Below are 22,659 nucleotides of genomic sequence, written 5' to 3'. Positions count from 1 at the left end.
TTATTCTTTCATTTGGAAAAGCACAATTTCTCAATTCTTTTTCTTAAAACCAGCAAGGACCATTATAATTCTTCTGGTCTGCACTGTTTTTTGAGATGGATGTGGCCCTGCTTGGATACCTACCCATTCTTTTCAGCCAGTAGCTTATGCTGCACAAATACATTTGCCTCAAAAAACAACAGATCCAAGTCAGTTCTGGCTATCTCCATATATATACATCCCAAATTGATGTATGGAACAGTCACAGGTCCAGAAAGACATTGGAGATAGGAGAGGACGATTATCAACATGTAAATCAGTTCCCTACAGATCTCCTAGGTTCTTACTAAGCCAAGCTGAGTGATTTTAAATGCATTTATAATGCTTCACTGTAAAAATGCACTGCTGCCCAGTAAATATAAACTATTCCTTACTACGAAAATATACCATGTTACTATAAAAGAACTTCTGTAGCAATTGTCTGAAGTAGTTAAAACGGCAGAAACATTTAAATAAGGCCTGTCTATCAAAGTTGAACACATCACAGGTGGCCTACCTGGTCTATAATATTGGCACTGAAGATGGCTTCTTCCATGTGTCTCTCATCAGATTTAATTACTGAACGGATGCTGTTCACTACGTGACGTACTTCTGGAGGGAGATTACAGTTTGAATGTTCCAAAAATTTTGCCACTAAAATTTTTGTGTCTTTATAGGCCTTAAGGTCCACTAAGGAGTGTGGCCGCTCTTTTGAGACTGTGTGAAAAGCCTTTGGCTTTAGGTGCAGGTCAATTTTCCGTGTATCCCTCTGTTTTCCAGTTGGTAGGAAACTGCTCAAAGAATGCTGACAGGCAGAGGCAGCCATATGAGAACCAGAAACAGCAACTAAAAAAGGGGGGGAAGAATATCTTTAAAGTAATAGTTTAAAAAAAGAAAAAGAAAAAAAGAAAAGAAAAAAGGCAAAACAAATATTGTCACAAAGTTTTTATTTTGTCATAAAATGTCTGTTTTGTTTGAAGAGTAGCAAAAACATGCAATCAAGGAAACACTGCAAAATGGGTAAGTTTAACCAGGAGTCAAGACTAAGACTTTCCCATGACCAAGGAGGACTGCCTTGAGAATGAGTGAGTGCGCAGTAAAGCATTTCATAAATCACAGATGTTTTTGTTACCTCTACCTTCAGAGAATTCAGTTGGTATTACTGATAAGGAGAAACATGACCTACTCTGTATTACATATGTAATTTGTAAAGTTTTAGGCCCAGCTCCCCCCTTCCCGAAATAAGTCTAAAATTCTGCTTGTTTCTAGGCCTAGAAAATTATATGCAGTGAATAATAGAAGAGACATTAGTAAGAAACATAAGGAAAGTAAAAATACTAATCTAAAAGAGAGCAGCATTTATTTTCATTCAAGGCTGGTTCCATCAGCATTGTACACCATATATGTATGCTGTTAGCTAAGTGGCTTTTCTGCCCCAAATTTTCTAAAGCTCATTTCTCTATCACAAGCTTTTAATTATTGTTAAAAGAAAAGAAGCAAATATCCTGCTTTAGAAAACTGATCCTCACCTGTTTCTACTGTAGCTGGAGATAATCCTGCATCTTGACACTGGCTGCATACAGGAGTCCAGGCACAATTATCACCTTTAACCAAAGAGAGAGAGACAGAAGGAGCAAAGTCAACCTGTGCTGTCCTCTGCCCAAAACAAGTTAAAATACACTGGAATCTTTTACTATCTCCTTTACAGAATGAAACTACTCAGAGGAAATACTGCTTTCAATATTCATAAAGAGAAGCTACTACACACAGAAATGTCCTATGAGCTCTTAAATAGATACAAATAGGAAGATAAAGCTCCTGCTTGATGGTTTCCTCTGTAATCCTAAATATTTCAGGCCTAAGCACTGAAGCTCTGGAAGGTTCCCTACTAGGGGCAACCCTCAGATTTTTCTATACTTCCTTGGCAGACAGAGTTTATACTGGAAAATAGGAAAACCGAGAAAGATGGATCCCTCTTATTTCTACAAAACCAGTCTTTTATTCAGTATTTCTACCTCCTTTTTTATATTCTCATTCTTTGCAGGATGAGTGTCATACACCCCTGATTAGATTAATGGGTAGGTGACCACTGTGGTACCTGATGAGCCAGTCAATACCAGGGGGCTATGGAGCATCTGCAAACAGCTTTGGACACAGTTGCCAAGGATAGTTTCTGGGATGCCAACACAAGGATCAACACCTATGAGATCACCCTGTATTATAATTAACACTGTACTCTTTTCCATTTCTGACAGTCAAGATGGAACAAGCTTTCAGTTTTATGCTATGGCTGTTTACATCTGCTTCCAAGACTGAAAACTCTACTGAACTTCTAGGTGGATTAGAAGAGGTTTTCTTCCATATCTCCAGGGACAGTTTATAATGAAAAGCCCATATAATCCTCTCTGGTAGAGTGAATAATTAAATGAAGGAAACAGATGTTAAGGTGCTACAAACATAGAAAATCTGTAAGAAATTAGGAGAGACAGCTTCTACTCTGTCTTTAATTTGCTCTATTATGCTGAAGTACTGCTGCACATGAATCATAGCATGCTTATTAAGAGAGACACTTCAGAGGTTCTGTCTTCCCATCCATTACTATACTGCTTAATGTACATACAGCGAGTCAAAACTACACCACTAGACATTACCCTGAATTATGTGGAACACAAATGCTACAGTAATCAAACTGATACAGCCACACAGTCTAACATAGCTGATTATAAATTAAATTTATTGTAGCAAACATCTGTGTTTGTTAGGTTAGGTTTGTTAACCTCTGTGTTAGAGGTTGATTTTGTCTTACTTTGCTATGATAAATTTTACAGGGAAAGGACAGAAAAAACATGCAAACTATTAACTTTTAAATAATTTTTTTAAGTGGGAACTATGTCTGACAGAGATAGTATGTGAACCCACCATACTTGTGTTGTCCAGGGACTATACAGGGACTATAATGGTACCTATTAAACTTTCACTTATAATTTCTCCACTAGAAGTGACAGATATTTTAAAAAATAATCAAGCTCACATTAAAGTATTAATGGGAGAATTATTTGACTGTACATACCACAAAGACCCCATCACGTCAAGATGTGCTTGAAGCACATGAATTGTGTTTTATTGACCAAAAAGCTCACAGTTTTATGCCAGCACTAAAATGTCCAGATTATTTATTTCTTAAATCTCATTGCTGTTGTGTCGCACATGTGCCACATCTGCATGTCAAATAATTTATGTTCCAAACTGTGGGCAGTGCAATCACACCATTGTGCAAAACCCATTTAACAAACGTCTACACAGTAAATATCAAGGTTGTGCTTCTGAATCTCTTCACATTGGCTTGTATGTGGAGGTGAGTCAGAAGATAAATTAATAATTTTTTCTTAAAGTAGAAAGACTGGGTCTTTAGATAAACCCAAACCACAAGTATAATCTGCCCACTGTTTTCTGCCTTTTGTGAACATGGTTGAAGCTCCTCCAGCCTCAGTTCTCCAAAATCCACAGTCCCTTACATGAGTCATTAGTATTAACAATATGTAGGTTCCAGCTCTGTCTTTCATAGAGTCAGTCTGTTTGACCAGTTCTTCTACTCCAGGACAATTTTAAAAGAAAAGTGTATGTTACTGAAAAAAACCTGAAAACCCTTTTTCTTCTGGGTCGATGGAGGGAGCTCAGTGGTTCTCTTTAACTTTTGCCTATTGGTCAACTCCGTGGATATATTTTAAAATTCTACAGTGAGTAGAACCAATAGCCAGTTGTGAAAAATCTGGATCAAATGCCTTTTTAAAGTTACTAGGACTGTAAAGAACTTCAGCTGTTTGTCACAGCTTAGGAAAAATATGCTTCACGGCTGCTACAAACACAGTCAGTAATGATATTAGAATAGGGCTGCTTCTGATCTATTATGATTTCCAAATAAAGTTCAATAAAAGGAAGAGGAAGCAATGTGAAGTTTTAAAAATCTTCACAGACTAAAATTTTGCAAACTGTAGTTTGCCAAACATATACATGAAAGAAATACGCATATCTAGACTCAACGGCTTCTCTTAAGGATTTCATTTTAAAGAGTCTTTTGTGGGCAGTGAAAGAACAGCAAATGAGGTCAGCACAGTCACTTCTTGACTCCCCCTCCCTCGTATATACCTATTTCTAGGACCTTCTCTGCCTCTGTTACAATTTTTGGTGAGCCCAGTTACATCTCAGTGATGTTCAACTGGTGTCCCCCCATGCCACTTCTCCAGAAAAGATGATGAATGTATTTAGGATACATTGAAAAAGAAGGCAGAGCATCTGTTGTACCAGGTGTCCCAGCAGGCAGCAAGAACACGTGGATAGGGCTGCCTACAGCAACCTCTCAAACACTGCTCACCCAGCACAGGGAGCACAATATTGGAAAGCTGCAGAGCCTCATCCAGAAGAGAAAGGGCTGTTCTTGTCTTTGGCACAGTAGAAAGGATTCAGAAATTCTTATTTAATGTCTGCACAGCAGTTTCATAGCACATACATCCTAGCAGAATGTCATAAAATAAAAGCAGACTTCTAGATTAAAGATTTGCTTTTCCTGGCCCAGATCTGGGGGCTAGATTTCTAAAGGTAAACCACATTCAACTGTTGAGCTAAGTATGAGGGGTCTGAAATCTACAGAGTAATGATGCAAGGAGTGTAACAGAACCAACATGTCATACTAAAGGAAACTAGTTATTTCAACATTTTGTCTACTTTTGCTGAGCTAGTCACATGATTCTTCCTGTAGATCCCTTAGAAAGCCCAAGGAACAGATCTTGTAACAGCATAATCTCTGACATCTTACAAAGCTTTAAAATCTTTACTTTCAAGGCACTTCTCCAGGTTACCCTTCTGAACCTCTCTGAACAGGTTACATCCTTTTGTAAAACCTGCTCTTTCCACATGGTTTAGACAGTTCTACATTCCTGCTATTATTCTCTACTAAATCAACCCTTTCTTTTTCACTAAAAAGCAGATTTTTTTAATGAAAATACACCGTCCAGTCAGCATCTACTCTTGTCTTCCCTACTTGTCTAAAAGGAGATTTATAGCACAAGATACTTATCCTCCACAGTCAAAAGCTTTCCTTTCCATTTATCATCTTGTCATGTGCCTCATTTTCATTTCTTTGTCCTTAAAACTTTCCACCCTACACTCCAACTTGCCACTGGTCACATTGACTGCCCTGACATGCCCCAATACTCTCAATGTCAGTGTCACCTTTGGGAAATACAACCTGCTGTATTACACGTGTGACAGCTCAGGTAACAGTTTCCTAAAGAGACACCAGCTACCATTCAACTTCTTAGTTCAGTCTCTCAATGTAACAGTAATTGAGAGGTGGAGACAGCTACCCAACACATGGTTTTCTGAGCATTACAGAAAGAACGGGGAAATTTAGAAAAGCCAAAATTAATTTCACTGTCAATTTTTGCATTTCCATTCTTAAAAATTTTCATATTTAGAAAATATGCATGGAACTAAAGCCTTCACACATAAGTCAGTCCTCATTGGAACGTTGTATATAATTCCCAGTAGCACCATTTGCTGCATAAATCACACACCACTCATTTGTTCCATGTTTGCAGCCCTGTTGTTCTACACCTACCTTCTGTCACAAACGACCATGACACGGGGGCACTGTTTGATCGGACTATGTTTGAAATTGGGTGTTTTCTAATGTGCTGCTGCACAGCAGTCTCATGGCCACTTGTGTATGATGAAGTATTTGCAGGTCCAAAACAGGGAGAGGTCTGCAAAGGGACAGGCTGGCTGAAGTCCACACAGCAGGTTTTCTTTTCCTTCAAAGGTGCCGTGGCATTGCTCTCTTGAGCAGAACTCTGCAGTTCTCTTTCTGAGGGGCTGTAATTCCCTGAGGAACAGTCCAAGGGCCTGCCATGGGCACGGTTCTTTTCCTGTCTGTGAGCCCTGTCTGTGGAGGCTCGGCTGTGGGAACTGTCATCCTCAGGAAAACCCTCTGAGCGAGTTCTGTGGAACCTGCAGTGAGTGTGGTAATCCAGGGGGCTGCAGCTCTGGTCTGCAGCCCCTTTGGGGGTTATACAGTAGGGAGAAAGATCCGCAGAGTGGAGAGATCCTTGAACTTCCAGCGAACAAAGATCTTCAGAGGAGTAGCTGCGGTCGGGGATATCAACAGCCTCAGAGACCAACAGAGAGGTGCTCTCAACAGAAACTGCAAAACAATAGGTTCAGAGACTAATAAAAACTTCTTGCCTTCCTCCCACTCCTCTCCTGCCCCATTTTCAATGTACTGATTTAAATTCAGTAATCAGCAGGTACATCAATAATTATTCAAAAACTCTCAGATGACAGAATGCCAAAGCAAAAAACACTGAAGTAATTTCCTTCTTTCTCATGTCCTTCAGCAAAGACAATTTTGTGCTGTCCTCCAGTATAAGCATGTTTGAGCACCTGGTATGAAAGTGTTATCTGCAACTACATCTGGACAGGAGCAGCTCTTTCACTACTGGTTTCTCTGGTAAACAAAGAGAGATTGCCTGTGGCAGGGAAAGTAAAACTTTATACAAATGCTGAGAAAACACGGCTCTGATCACTTTTAAACCTATCGCTCCTGTCAGTGTTAGCTCTGCACCTAACTATTCAATCAACCAACATTTCCTTGAAGCATAAAGGTCTTTACAAATAAGCATTCACCATCATAGAACATCTCTGGCACACAACATTTGTGACGCATGATTCAGGTACAAGCTAAATATTCTACATAAGGTCACATCATCTTTGAACCCTTTGTATTAAAAACTGAGCTTGTTGTCATTTTCTCTGTCGTGTCTACAAATACCCTATGAAAACAAATATTTGGTTCTGCATTATTCCTAAAGTCATGAGAAAAATAAAGAAAATAAAACTAGATAACCCAGTCTCCAAGTTCCAATAGTGTAGACAACATTTCCCATATCAGACTGGAATTCCTGAAAGTCCTGTATCTAAAATCAAAATATTTACAAAATAAAAATCACCTAATTCTATTCAGCTCAGCAGGCTCTGATCTGTTCTTTTTGCATGACAGCTGTTACTAATCATATTGATGAGACAAATGTATTTTACCTATTTCCTTCAGGAATAGAATAATAGGATCTTTCTGAATTACAGAATTACAGAACTTTTGTTATGTGTTCCTGTGTTTTGAGGTCTAGAAAGCAGAAAGCTTTCTACAGTATAAGAAAATTAACTATCACAAGAAAAATCAAATATTCCTGAGGTTAGATTTTGTGAAGAACATTTTCTTCGTACACAAAATGAATCACGATTTTCTTTTGGGGTTTCCAGGAAATAAATTTCTAACACTTACACTGTCAAAAAGGGCATAATAATCAATAGTGAAAATACATTTACACATCTACATTGTGCTAAAAATGCATAATGTGCTCCATTTATTATGTGTTAGGTGTAAAGCTGCAGTGGTTTATTGGACTATTTATATTTGTGATGTGTCCACAAACATTTTTACATAGATAATTCTTTGCAACATATTCCCTTAACTAGAGCTTTGAAATATTTATAAAGTCTGTATGGATAAATGAAAGCATCCAGTAGTCTGTGCCTGTTTTCAGGGCACAGATCTGCACTATCCAAACACACTCTGGTATGATTCAATTTAATTAATAACCAGGAGTGTGGTTGTTTGTACTATTTGCTATCTGGACTTAAGGGCCTTAAACTGTATTTTCGGCTTCTAACTATTCTGCTCTTCCATTGGCATGATTTTTCTGGTACTACGGAGAGCAGAAAGAAGGGTCTGAAGCAGATGAGACGCAATCACTGCTCAGAAGACATGGAATGGTAGTACCTGACTGATTTTACACGAATAAAACATGCTGAAGACCTCCTTAGTTCCCTTTCATGTGCACACAGCATGATACATAATGTCAAAACCCTGGCTTGAGAGCTGGTCCACTGCTTCCCAATGGTCAAACCTCTAGAATTGGCCTTAAAATTTAGACTGTCATTTGTGGATGTGAAGTCCAGATGGACGTAAAACTTTAGGGACTAGCTCTCTAGACAAAGCCCTTGTTCACAGCAGCTCTTACAAAACACCTTCAGTCTCCCTCAGTTATAACACACACACTTGCAGTTTTCAAACACTATTTAAAAATTAAAAAAAAAAAATTAGCAGTGGTTAAAGGTGATCACTGGTGGGGTGGATCTGGAAACTGAAATCCTACTCCACAAAACAGATACTCTGTGCATGTAGGAACAGATGCTCTGCGCTGATCTGCCAGGCTTGTCAGTCCCATGCTGGAGGTCAGGCAAGAGAGCACCATTTCTGTTTCCTGGACCACTCTGCCACCACCTCTCTGCCCAGAGTGTACTGAGAACACGTGCCAGTCTGCTTATTAATGCAATATGAATATGAAGAGGAAAAGCATTTAATGGAAATTTAACTACAATAATTGTTTCATACAAACTGAGGCTGCAGTGTTTAAAAAGCCTCTCTGCAGCAACAGACATGGCAAGGGTACTGACTTTTAAACTTTGAACAAACAGGCTCTATACTGCTACTGCTCATCTACTTGCATTCCCAACATCTATGCTTCAGGCAGCAAGCTTCCATTCAGGCTTCTGGAAGCCATGCATGAAACTACCATATGGAGAAGGCCTGGGGGGACTATCAGGAAGGCACCTGTGGCTGCTGACAATGAGAAACAAGCTGCAGGTATGGGCAGGACTCTTCAAAGAGAAAGGCCAGTCGCCATATCTGCCTCAAAGGGCTTTAGAGACCACGCTTGGTTTAGCAAAACTCTGCTCTGCATTTCCAGCTGCATCAGTCTCCTGACTGTGAAAAGGTTCATCGTGCCATGAATAATCTGAAAGCAAATCCTTCTGTCTCCACTGGGAAGGGCAGAGGAAAAGGAAAAGTCCACTCAAAACTCCTACTCCATCTTTAAGTAGACAAAAGCAGTGCCACGATCACCTTGTGTGCTGAAGTCCGGGATCACGTTCCTCTCCCCCAGGGCTGAGTCAGACACTTGCTGGGCGGTACCAGAGACCTAAATGAACATTTTTAGTGAAACAGCATGTTAATCTGGATTGTACCAAACAAAGTGTGGCACTGTTGATCTGCAGAATACACCTGACAACATCGAATAGCTTTCGTATCAGCGGCTATTCAGATTGAAAATGATTTAAATTATTTTACAACATCTTTGGGTCAGGAACCAAATGCAGGGCAAAGGAATGTACTTAACACAATTTTCACTTTTCAAGAATCTACAAGGTAAATTAATCTTGAATTCACAGGCAGCTGCAGGCCCACATTACAAAACTTGATGACTGCAATGCTTAAAACTAATGCATTTATTACAAGTAAATTCTGTTTCTACAGTCTGCATTTTTCCATATTATGTTTGGGTTATTTTCACACCATATCACCCTAAAATAGGACAGAGGAAAACAGAAACCACAAAACCAAGCACAAGAGAAGTATTTCTCTTTGGTTATATGCAGGGATGTTAACTCCTGGTGTTTTTTAAGCCCTATAACGTCGTTGCCACCCAAGGGGCTGGTGCAGAGTGCTCTCCAGAATGCTGATAATATTATAACTCACCTTTTTTCTGAAGGGATGGACATAAGTGGGTAACTGCCCTTCGCTTTTGAGAATCATGTGAACAAAATACAGAATCAGTTCTCCTGGAAATACTGCACCCATAAACACCTGAAATTTAGGAAATTTTATTTCTATTGATTTGAATAGATTTTGGATTGGACCTTGCCACCAATCTCAATAGATTTTTGGCAGTTCTTTGGGAATGTGATTATAAAAAAATTATTCCAATAAATAGCTGGTAACAACAAAAAAGGTCAAAAGGAATGAGATTGATACCATCTTTAGCAGAAAGCATCCTATCTCCTTCTGTCTGTAGGGCCACAATCAACTAGTAAAACTATTTATGGTTGGTGACAGTCTAGAAATAAGCATCAGTCCCTTTTGTGTGCACCTTTGTGTCAAGCACTTAATTTGTATCTGGTCTTCTAAAAACTGGCTGTGACACGATTAGTCTGAAGCTATTATGGAAAGAGCTTCCATTTCACATGCCGGTGTAGATTACAGCACACATATATACACATAACTAACTGTGCTCAATATTTTATTTTTTCCTGTCTATCTATCTATGTATGTATCTATCTATCTACCTACCTACCTACCTATCTATAGCTTACTATGAGCAAGTGATTAGGGAAATTTTTGTGATACAAGTTCAGTTTTTAAAAGTGATTTTAAGTGTTAGTAAATACAACTCTAAATAAAGAACAGTGCCAGAAATACTTAAACTCAGCAATAGATGGATAGAGGACTGGGAAGAAAATGTGTAACCATTCATATTTTTAAACAATTCCCTTGGAAATTTCTTAAAGATCTTTTTGTAGCAGAGTATCGCATCAGTGGTAAAAAGTAAAATGTGGTGTCCCTTCAAGCTGCAGATCGTTCCTGGGAACTAACTGGAAAAGTAAGAAGTGTTCTCAAATTCTCTTTGTTGTTGGAGAAAATTCAGACTAACTACATTTTGGAAGAAACAGTATAATGTTTTAAGGGCGTTTGTTTCTTTTTAAAAATCTAGGGGTTCTAGGCACTTTCATAAATTCTTAACCCAGGTGCTTTCATAAACCTGATTGCTGACTGAAAAATATCTACTGAATATTTGTGCTGAAACATTTATTGACACTAGATTCTTTCAGGGTAACTGCTGAATGTATTTTATATGCATTTGGTTGATTGAACTTCTTGCCTGGGGGGGAAGGAGAACCACAATTTTAATTGTAGGAGGTAACACTGACAATTTTTAAGCCAGGTCCAAGTTGTGGTTCACATAGAAACGGCACATGGTTTCATACAGGTTCCTACACAGCCAGGGGTAATAAAACCTTATTGACTGCACATCCTAAGACACAAAGGTGGTAAAGACAGTCACTGAGCTTTCAACAGGAAAATGCAAGAAAATTGGTGCTTTTAACAAGCCTGCAGAGCCTACTGGTGAGTAAACCTTACAAAAACAAGTCACTGAACTCTGATCTGTTTGTTCTCATCTTTTTTATATCCTAGTCGATACTTTGCATGGAAAACTGTGTGTGAAAACCACTTTTTTTCATAGTCATGGAATGGGAATTCTTAATCAGTACAGATGACAACAGTAGTTTTTATATTGATGCAGTCACATAAATTAGCACTGACATTTGTTGCTCATGAAATTAATGAACTACTGAGTCTAATTTGATATAATTTAATAAAATTCTAAGGACCTCAATCCATTTAAAAACAAATAAAAACTATTTGTAAAAGGTTTACAGTTATGACATTATTACATAATGGTTCCCAGAAGCACTTTTATAGCTAAATCTGCCATGATTTCCATGGCAAAGTCTGCCTTTGAAGGATTTATAAATCTCATTATTTCAGTTCATACTGTGCTGTGCTTGGTGCATGTTCTAGGAGAGCACTTCCATTATGTAAGAATTCAGGTCTCCATTTTGTTCCCCTTGTAGACCTAAAACTGTTTTAGACTTTGGCTCCATTCTCCATCTACAGCTTAACTGGGACACTAACTGCAAAACTACATTAGAGCTTCTGCTGTCAAGAAAAGTCCATGGCTCCAGCATCACTGTGTGGGCTCTGGTTATCACTGCCAGGGAACCTCACTGCTGAGCAGCACCTGGGATCAGTTTGCTCCTACAAGCTCTCCGAACCAGCAACTACCAGACATACATAAACTCCCTGCTGGTAAGAAACTGTACAATTGTATGCATGGCCAGTCTTCGTGAGCGCAGATTTGGGAAAGGTCTTTACCCTTCGAGCCTGTGCAGTGGATTTTTTAGGTGAGACCCAGTGTGTGCTGAACTGAGCCCACCCTTTAATCCTGAGGTTCCTCTGCCGGGGCCGAGCGAGCTCGGACGGTGGCAGCGAGGTCCCCAGAACGTAGGTTTGTTTAGTGACCTTCTCTGAGATGGATGGCCTTACAGGGCTGACGAGCTCCATCTGCCCGGGGGAGTCCCCTGACCGGGAATCGACGCGGCGGTGAGAGTGCTGCATCCTGACCACCAGAGCACCAGGGGGCCCGAAACCGGACAATTATCACCATTCCAAAAGAAAAGTCACCACTCATTTTCACTGGCGAGGAGAAGAAACACTTCTGAAACTCAGGTGACCAGAGATGAACAGACAAGATGCTGAGACTGACCCCAGATGTCAAAAAAAAAAAAACACAAAAAACCCCCACAAAACAAAAACAACCAACCAACCAACAACAACAAACAAACAAACACCTAACAGTGAATACATCTACTTATTAAGGCTCAAACTCTTCTTGCAAGGGCATGACAGTGCATCTTCAAATTACTGATGTTAAATTATATTTCTGTTACATGCTGGTGTTACTGTGCTGCTAGATGTTAATGCTCATGCAAAGAGTAGTCTCAATTACAAGAGTGCTTAAAATTATTTTGTGCTTAACTATTAATAGACACTTTCCTAATTCTTACTTAGTACCACATATAAATTCTCATCACAGATATGATCCTTCTCTTTCCCTCTAGACCATGCATGATTCATATCACTTTTGTCAGGTTTTTTTATCACCAAAAAATATCAATTTCTCCAAGACTTGCAGGTTTATCTAAGTTACTGCAGAAGAAAAAGGATGGAACTTGGATAAAAATATTTTAGAAAGGAGATGGCCTTGAAAACTCCGATTTTGTTGTTCAGCAAAAAACAACACTCACAGTGATCACACTCAGTTTATGCTGATTCATTTAACTATAGCCAAATAAATGAAAATTAGTGCTATGTTTATCGTGGCAGGTGGAGGGTACAATACAAAGTTAGGCATGTCTTGGAGGTATTTAATTGCGTTTTTGTTGTGGGCTTTGCATCTCAGTCTTCTTTTTTCTCAGACATTTGTACTAATTATTTTAATAATCTTCTTGTTTATAATAGTAAAAATTCATGTGATTTTTTTCAGTTTGAGTTTCAATTGTGTTTCCCCCAGTGTGAAATAAATCACTAGCAAACTTTTCAGTGTTATATTCTGGGGAAAGAAAAGGTAGTCCCCTCTGAAATGTGGGTACAATTTGGCAACCTGAACATAAGTATTTCCACAGTGCACTACTAACCACTCATAAGCGCCATCTAGAGTGTTTGACTCCTGGAGCCTGCAAGAAATTACAGCTTCTAAAAGCAATTTTAAGTATTTTCCTTTTGTGATAGCTGATTCAATTACCACAAATCACTTCAAGCAAAACTTAGCTTTGGCTGTATATGCAGATACATTATAATTCCAGTTTTAGCTGAGTCCATACTGTACAGTACAAAATAAGGCAAAAAGTGTAATATCAATATTTGTCTGAAGTATACTGGATCCTTTCTCGAAGTTCAGGATAAAGGTGTTCTGCACTCTCAGGAGTAGCATTTCTGCCACATAACAACTGTTTATTAGAAGCTGTAAAGTCAAAAGGTTAATCAATAAATAGGGAACTACTCACTGCTGTTTCATAGGAAGAATAAGTCCCTATCTCTTTATCATTCAAATCTTTGCAACTTTGCAACTACTAAAGCATAAATTTGGCACTGGGTTCAAGGCATCCTGTCAACACTAGAGCACAGCATTTTGACAATCTATACCATTATAGGTATAGATCTATACCATTCTAGGATTTTTCCAGGACATGACCTGAAATCTGACAAAAGCAGGGAACTGAAAATATTAACTGTGTTAATCTGAGGCTATTTACAGAGATTTTTATTTTAGAAATTTTCAAGACCACATTCTAGCTTCACACAAAGTGTAAAATGGCAATTCATAATTATCTTGGCTTGGATCACACGCAAGGCAAATCCAAGTGTTCATGAGCACTGTGCTATATATACACATACCCAAAACCCACAAGTTATTAGCATTGCATGTCACAAGACACACAGTTACCTTTTTCCTTACTAAACCTACACTGTTGTGTTGAGCTACCACGAAATGGAGTATATTACAGCGAGGCAAATTCAATATTAGCAGCAGCTGGAATAAAAAATATTTTACAACTTTAAGGGTTTTTAAGAAAATAAACCTGCTTGCTCCCTAATCAATACTATTTATTATCTACAGGAATTGAGAAGTGTAATGTTATTTTAAAACACTATTATCCTCAAATAAGGAAAAACACCATGTTTCTGTGATTCCAATCCATTCTTCTAGGTTTTTGTTACTGACAGTCCAGTATCATTCAACTTTTTTAATGGATGAAATCATGCACAAGAACACAAAGAAAATACACATTAAGTGTTAGTTAAACCTTTTTAAAGAAAATGGTCTGAAAAATGTTTTTAAAGAATATAAGTATTTTCTAATGGTTGTTCCTCAAAATTTATCTAGAATTGTTTTGCATCATGGAAATCTGAAGACTATTTCTTTTGGCTTTCCTTACCTGACTGGCAGGCATCTCTCCCATCACTGCCTCATAAGGAGGGGGCAGTTCACTTGGATACAGCATTCCCGGGCTATTAATGGTTACTTCGTACAAAGCACCGAACGGGGAATGAGGAAAGTCCAAATGGAGACCTCTGTATAAAAACACAAACAAGCAAACTTAATAATTAAGAAATGGCATTGGATTTGTTTGGTAAACTATTACCTACACCACAGTGATGTAAAGCCTTCTCTGAATTCAAAGCCAATACACTACAGAGAATTAAATTGAAGAAATTTATTAGACAACCAAAATGAAGTCCTAGTTCACGGGGTAGCTTTAAAAACTCTATTTCATTTAGGATGCCAGCCACCTCCACCAGCCTGTTGTGTCATCATTAATGTCCTTCACTATTCCACATTAATACATTTAAACTACAATGACTTCCTTAAAGAATTAAATCTCATATTCAACTTCAAGTGTATAATGTTAATTGTGAAAGGGTCAGCTATAAGATGATCTCTGTTTTAAGTTCAGATATGGTTATTCTTGTCTTAGCTAAGTTCAATCATTTCTCTTTTACAGCAAAGCTTTAACACAAATATTTCCAGATGTAGCCTGACAAGTTTGCAAAAAAACCATATGTAATCTCTCTGGAAAAAAGCACTCAATGTAAGTGAAGGGCATGATTTGCCTTTATATTCTTTGAAAGATCTTCTTAGTCTGCAGAACCACTGGTCTGCTTCTTAGTCTCAGAACTACACCCTGACTGTAAGAAAGAGAAGAATCACCTCTGTGCCTCTACCACTGGTGTGCAGGTGTATTCTGGGGGGTAGTAGGGTGGAGGTGGGATTGGTGGTATGAACTCATCAAAATCCAAGGTTTGATGCAGGACAGTCCCGTGTGGAGTCATGCAGTCAGGATTGGTAGAATGCGGCCTCTGGGGCAGAAACTGAAAATGAACAGGTCAAGTTCCTTCAGATGGCAGAAACATCATCACTAACAATAAAAATGTCCATAAAATTTCAGTATTACCATCCCTGACCAATATCCAATTTCATTAATAACCACACTGAAATCAGAGGCACTTCTGGAACCATAAGAATACTCGGGATCAGTTGAGAAGGGTAAGTCAGATTGCCAAAATACAACACAAGGTTTGACTAAAGACAGAGAGGCCTTGGGCCTCCAAGTGAGTCACTCTTAGGATGCAGAACACAGACATTTGAAATCAAATAGCTTTTCAAGAAATAATTCTACATTGTATACAATTTTATGATAGTACCACATAATCAGCTGTATTTTCATAACTGATGAACAATAGAAAAAAACTACTAAAATAACAACATGGATGTTTTTTTTCCCCATCTGAAGTGCCCTGCGCTTACAGGGGAAAAAACCCCAAATGCCACCCTCCAAAACAAACCCAAATAAAACTAACTAGAAATAGGCTACCACATATTCATTGAATTTTGAATAAAACAACTAAAAATAGCCCACCTATTTTTCCCTTCCAACAAAAGGGTGATTTATAACTATTCTTTATTATTCTTGTAAAAAAATATATACTTAATAGTTGTCTGTGTTTGGTGATACACTGCACACTTAAATGTGGTATAAAGGTTTTAAATCCTGGTATGAAAGTAAGAAAAACACATTCCATATAAACATCTCAAAATCAAAAAGAAAACAACTACACTGAACAATAAAAATTAATAATACTGAGAATTACTGTCAACATTTGTGACAGCAACCTCATCAGCTTCTAGCAGAGCAGGGATTTAAGGAAGCCATTCCAAGACCTTTGATCTCAGAAACACTGTAAACAAGTGTCCTAGGAAAGGCTTAAGCTAATTCAAGATCAAATATGGACCATGCTGCAGATCACATGGAATACAGCCACCTTGACCTGGCTCTTTATGGTCCCCATGGATAAAAGAGGATCAAAAGACAATCCAAAACTGTAAAAGAATTTTTTTTTCTCTAGGCAAGCTTCTGCTGTCATATCACTTTTCTTGGATCAGTAGCTGACTTGATCTTTATCTCCTGCATTTTAAAACAAGTCAGCTAAGAAACTTTGCTGGAGGCACATTCCTTTTTTATACTGGAACAAGACAACATGTCTTTGTATGTTCACTCATTACATTATTATTTGTTTAAACCTGTGATAAAAATTTAGGAAGCAGTGAAACAAAAGGGAAAATGCTTATAACTTAGGACATCCAGCAAATAGAAGGTAAATTACCTTCAATTTTAATATCACTGTTTTTTTAAAATTTAACTTTGTGTAGTTCTGCTGAATTTACATTACGAAAGAAATAATACTGGTCTTTGATGTTTAAAAGGTTGAGTTACATCTTAATTCTATTAAACTCCATGTATGTTGTTTCAAAGGTCAAAGCTGTAGTAACACAACACAACAGAGAGTCAGGAGGACCAACTTCAACCATTTGTGAAAATGAACTATTAGCTGCTTACTAATCAGCTCTCCAGAGACATTTTCACATGTAACTATTAATAGAGAACCTCTTCTGCAGAGTATATTATATCATTATATCATTACATCTTACAGCAAACCAAGGACTCTCAGCCATTGTGTTCTACTGATGGCACAGCATAGAAAAAAAGACATGAGACATCCACTTGATTTACTCTTTGTTACATGAAATGTCTGATGCTCTTTCATCTTTCATATGAGGTAGGATGCTGTTATCCCAGGTACAATAAGACATTTCTCTATTTGTCTTACAGAAAAAAACATTCTTGCAGTCATTTGGTCTAAACTCACCTAATCTTTAAACAGCCATTTCCCAAACTGTAATATTACATTAACATTAACCATTAAACTCCAAACTTCTGCCCTAAGTTCTGCAATCATCATTCTGCCACTGTCCCAAATACATGGAAGAATCTTTTAGGAAAAAAAGGAAGCAAGACAAACTTCAATTTAACTACTGAAAATCTGCATAAAAATTTATCATAATGAAGACAAATATCTGTATACTCTAGGTCACATTTTGTACCCTACTTGATTCCATCAGACTCAGGACTGCACTCATTTTCCTAGAAGAGTTGGTAATCTGGGGTCATTTTCGCTCTCTGGAAACCATACAATTTTCTTTCCTGACTCTCTCCCAGACTGCTTCCATATACTGCCATGGAACCCAAGTTTTGGTTGGCACCAGAGAACATGGAGCTCCATCCCTTCAATTCTGGAGTTCCCTGGAGCTGGTTTCATTCAGTCACGTATTGGGAGTGATGCTCTTAACACAGGTCAGAACACGGCAATTAAACACACGGCACTTTGACAGCAAGGGAACCATCAGCACACATTTTGGGGAATGTGACAGAAGGGAGAGGTTTTACACAGGGCAGAAGGGGCTGTGGTTCAAGAAGGAAAAGCCCTAATGTTTAGGTGCAGTTCAGTTGAACAGCAGGACCATTTGCATCCCTTTCAAGAACCGCCACTGGGAATACAAACCATGGCAGCGAACTGTGACCAACACCGACAGTGAGAAGCAGAATGGACATGAAAAGGCACATGTTTGGGGGGGGGTTATAAACAACAGTTTACCTGTGTGATATCATCCTGCTGGAAGGCACAGAAATTAAAGTGAAAAAGGCTGTAAGAGGGAAACTAGCAGGAAATGAAACAATAGCAAATATAAGGGATTACCACAAAGAACAGACACCCTTGAGAAAACAATTGGAAAGCTAGTAAGTGGGAGTTAAATCATATCTTATTCCATACTACCCTACCTACTAATCTCTACGAGCCTGCAAAAGCTTATTCTTTCTGCAATAAAATGTATTTCAAAAATCTGTAAGGGTTAGTCTTAAATAGTGAAGGTTGTCAGGGGCTCAGCACAGAGTTAATGCAAATTCCACAGGTCAGAAAAAGACACAGGAAGAAAAAGACACAGGAAGAAAATGCAAAGGGCTGAGAAAGCTAGGCTAGATGAAGAAACACTGACAAATACTTTCACAAGGAAACACACATCACTGGTATTATAAGACATCTATAACTAAATAATCAGTCTCAAAATGCTGATGGCAAGTAGGACAGATAATAATAAGAACTGCCAGACAGAAAATGGAGTTGGCCTGTTCAGTCACCAGTACAAACAAGATCAAGTTGCACTCAATGTCATTTCAAAAACTGCAGCTCACACTATGACACAACTCACACACTATGAAACGATTCTCACAAGCAGGTCTCCTAGATAGGCTTTTGGGATTAAATTAATAGCCACTGCAGAAGCAACAGACAGAAAATGGTTGCAGACAAGGATAAACAGCAAACACCGCCACTGGTAAACACTAAATACCCAACAGTGTTAAAAAGCTTTGCAAAACTTTGTAGTTATCAATTAATATTACAAACATATTTACTAGGCATAAATAGAAACCCCCCAGCTCTGGAAATGTGAGAGACTCCACCATTTCTGTTGACCTCCTGGAGCTGTTGGATGCTAAGAGCTTTCAGAAATCTCACAGGCAATGAAATACAGATCTAGAATTCATGCTCTTCTTTTAGGAAATCACTAATCTTATGTCTGAAGCTTGGCATTCAAACTATTACACTCATGCAGGTGTCCTCTCATCCTTGGTCAAAAGAAGGCCTTACTTTAGTCTGTGAAACACGTCTGATACCCAAGAGGCCGTTACACAGATCGGAGCATGTGTTAAATGATGTGTAATGTAGTGCACACATTGCACACGGAATTCTCTGTGTTTTAATTGGGCACCTCTAACTTGGAAGGAGTGGAACAGCCTTATTTAAACAGCTCTGATAATAGGACCACTTATTTGGTTATTTGGTTTGCAGTTATGAGGGAAGGATAAAACATCCGGTTGCAGCAGAGCAAACAAGAAAGTTGTATAACACTGTGGTTTTGTACCCAATTCTTATTCAAAACAGAAATTAGTCCTCAGCAGCAAGTTGTTAGCAAGCAGAGAATCAGAAACACAAATGTTAGAAGTACCCCACTTCCAGAAGAGGCAAAAGTTTTTTGAAAAGGTAGGTTTGCTCCCAGGTCCGTGTACTATAGCACTGAGAACTGGACACAGAGAACGCCGCAGGCTGGACACCAGTGACCCCTCTGCTCCTTTCAGCCTGCAGCAAGGCACTGCAGCTGCCTCTTCCCGGCAAGGAAGGCAGTGCTGGGCACGATTACACAGCTCTGTGCCCAGCAAGGTGAAATGAACACCATTAGATAGAGATGAATAAGATTGGAAAACTCATTCTCTTTTTGTCAGACTGAATATCGAGCTCTTCACTGACAGGTCATCTAAAAGTCAGTCACTGAAGTGACGAGAATGATTGGAGTTTATTATTTATGTTCTGAATATTTTGTACATTGAAGTAAGAGCTGATGGAGGAGCCCCAGTTAAGGAGCTGAAGAAACAGCAGGTAAGACCTGTAAATACAATTCTCTAATGAAACAGTTACTCATGTGGTACCATGTGTACATCCTTCTGCCCAAGGTCTGTGAGATTAGGAACTCTTCATCAGTATTCCCAGACATGGGACACTCCCCCCGAACATCAACAGACATTCTCTAGTCTATGTATCCTGCAGCTGATCAGCACTACTGGCCTGTGGAAATGACACTGCTGGGATTCACTGTTCAGCAATTATGACTTATCTAAACCAGCAAGTGCACGACTAGTGCTCTCAGGGAATCTTCTTATCTGGAATCTTTCCCATATCTGCATATAATTACCTCTGCCTTCTACATCATATTTAATAAATGTACTGTATAACTTCAAAATGCATCCTTTGGAGACCCTAAATTCATTATTTTCATTTCAGTCTCTATATATCATTTATAAAAATCTGCTAATTCTTGAGAATAGGAAATAAAAATTTCTAATTGCATATAATTAAATACTGGCACGTTATCTTGAGTAGAAGCTCTTTGCAATACACTCGGGTCTATAATTCTGTCTTCAATTAACTGTCCTCCTCCTGGACAGGTTGCTGTTTTCCTTTTCTGAAACACTGGAATCAGTATCTCCTAAAGGGAAATGTAGCTTCTAACTGTCTGCAAGAATAGAAGGACCATTGTTGACTCTTCTAATTTGTTCCTGATCTTAAAGGGAAATTGCAACACTGCAGGTATTTTGATAAGGCAAACAGATTCAAATTTTTGTGCTCCATTGTTTCCAGTTGCTGTTCCTACAACCATCACAAACCACTAGCTCTGTAGTCTCAGGGGGATTGGTCTGCGACAACGTAATTGTTCTCAAAGTAGTGACCATATTTTAAATAGTCTTAAATATTAAATATACTTATTCTACCAAAAAATGTTTAATAAAAAATGGCATATTTGTTAAAGATGTCAAAAGCTTTCCTGAACCAAAGGTTTACCATTTTATTTGTCGTGGATGTGAAGGGAATATTTACCCAACCATATTTACATTTAGGATCTTTCTATGGATGTACATAATTCGCAATGCACATTTCTAAAGGTACTGTCCTCTGGGCTTTACAGTACCTGTAAGTGAACTTTGTGCCAAAACCCCCTAATATTTAGGTTTTGATGTAATTAGATTAAATAATAATATGTAATAATGTACAATCAATTCTCACTTAATGTGAAGCTTCACCCTGAAGGGTTTATTACTATTTCATCAGCATGTGGGGGTTAAACAATACCAGCAAGATGTTATCCTCATGCAGAGGTGCTTTATGTGAGGTGTTTGAGTAGAAATATTAACTAGAGCCTATTAAGTTAATCACATGCTGAATTATCATTATGACTGATGAAAACAGTAATTAAATGTTACAGCTTGCATGTGTCATCATTACCTTATTTCCTTTACAAAATAACAGATGGTTTTAGGTATCAAATAACATGAACAGCTACTAACAGTGATGGTGATAAAATCAGAACACACTCAATTATATCAGTGCCAGTACTTCTAGGATAAGTACTGTATGAACATATGTGGAGTGGAAGGAGGAGTGGAATAGGTGTAATACTTCATGATTTAGCTTGGCCACAGTGGGCATCATTTCTTGTATTCATTTGTTTAGTTCAGGCAGCTACCTTTTGAAGAATGCAGGGTGCATTTTTGCAGTAGCCATTCATCAGACAAAATGTAAACTGAAACTGCCTTAGGCAACAAATCAAATATCATGGAAGTGACAGTCTGGTTATTAAGAGAGGTTTCTTCACATTACAGAACTTTGATATAATCTCATTTGATTCACATTTATTTCCTGGAGGGGTGAGTACATAGAATAAACAATTCTGGGAAGCTCTGTAATGCAGTGCAGCCTTAAACTGTCTCGTGAAACACGTAACAAATGTTATTTCAATATTTAATTATGGTATTGCTTACTCTTGCACCTTCAGTACAATTGGTATGGGGTTTTTGGCCTGAGCAACACAGTGAGAAAGGTTAAAGTGAAGTGAAAAATTTGGGATACTTTCTGAAACAGTCAAGGTAAATAAGGAACAATCTAGAATAAAATATAAAATAAAATATAAAGCAAAGAAATAGTTTAAAATATTTTGCAGTATTTTTTCCTTAACACTTGAAACCAAAGGTTCGTTAGGTAGAATTGTTTTTAAACCAAAACCCCCTTTTTGAATTCATTGGAAAATTTAATCTGTGCTTACTACTGGAGAGCTTGTGTTTACATTTTTAGGACATTTTTACTACAGATCAGTATGTCAGAAGATAGTAGTTTCCAATAAAACACTGTCAGCTTGCCTGTATGAATCAGACCCTCACTGTATGCAAAACTCAGCAACAAAGCATGTACTCACAGAATCACTGCTGTAGATTTCCTTGAGACTGTATTATACACCTAATTTATGCTGTTAAGCAATAAATTGAAATTGTTTGACATTTGCAAAAATTCACCATCCTAACTGATTAAATTCTGAGCCAAGAACACTAATACAGCACGTGACCCACAGAACTGACGCTCTAATGATAACCCAGCGATGGCCAAGGAGGGTGTTCCCCATTGCCTCTTCTTGCTTTTGCTACAGGAGAGCCTTCATAGCTCTTGAATACTGTAGAACAAGAGTAAAAGCATCAGTAGAATAATTAAAACTTTTTCATCTAAGGGGTGGTATCTCTTGCTGCTGCTTGTCTTAAATTTCCAGCATGGTACAACCGGGCTAAGAGCAGATGCACACATCAGGGAAAAGCGACAGGGAAAAGCACAAATCGAGCATTAACAAGCAA

General features: G+C 38.2%; 1 protein-coding gene across 5 annotated transcripts in view; it reads right to left on the bottom strand.

Annotated features, from left to right (window-relative positions):
- The window catches only part of ENTREP2 (endosomal transmembrane epsin interactor 2), a 106,442-nt gene that overhangs the window by 2,276 nt on the left and 81,507 nt on the right, over positions 1-22,659 (bottom strand). For 2 of the 5 annotated variants that reach the window (XM_051770507.1, XM_051770511.1), the window contains 7 exons: positions 18,026-18,088; positions 15,243-15,403; positions 14,470-14,605; positions 8,978-9,053; positions 5,636-6,217; positions 1,548-1,622; positions 536-864 (listed from right to left, as the gene is read on the bottom strand). In XM_051770507.1, the coding sequence (XP_051626467.1) occupies positions 536-864; positions 1,548-1,622; positions 5,636-6,217; positions 8,978-9,053; positions 14,470-14,605; positions 15,243-15,403; positions 18,026-18,088 (1,422 nt within the window). The remainder of the gene's footprint in view (positions 1-535; positions 865-1,547; positions 1,623-5,635; positions 6,218-8,977; positions 9,054-14,469; positions 14,606-15,242; positions 15,404-18,025; positions 18,089-22,659) is intronic. The other 3 variants (XM_051770510.1, XM_051770508.1, XM_051770509.1) reach the window with 3 other exon arrangements.

This window comes from Manacus candei, unplaced genomic scaffold (genome assembly GCF_025592945.1).
Source record: "Manacus candei isolate 608988 ecotype Guabito, Panama unplaced genomic scaffold, ASM2559294v1 h1tg000119l, whole genome shotgun sequence".
NCBI classification, from domain to species: domain Eukaryota; kingdom Metazoa; phylum Chordata; class Aves; order Passeriformes; family Pipridae; genus Manacus; species Manacus candei.
Note: the sequence above shows the minus strand (reverse complement) of the source record. Positions and strands in the feature narration are given on the sequence as shown.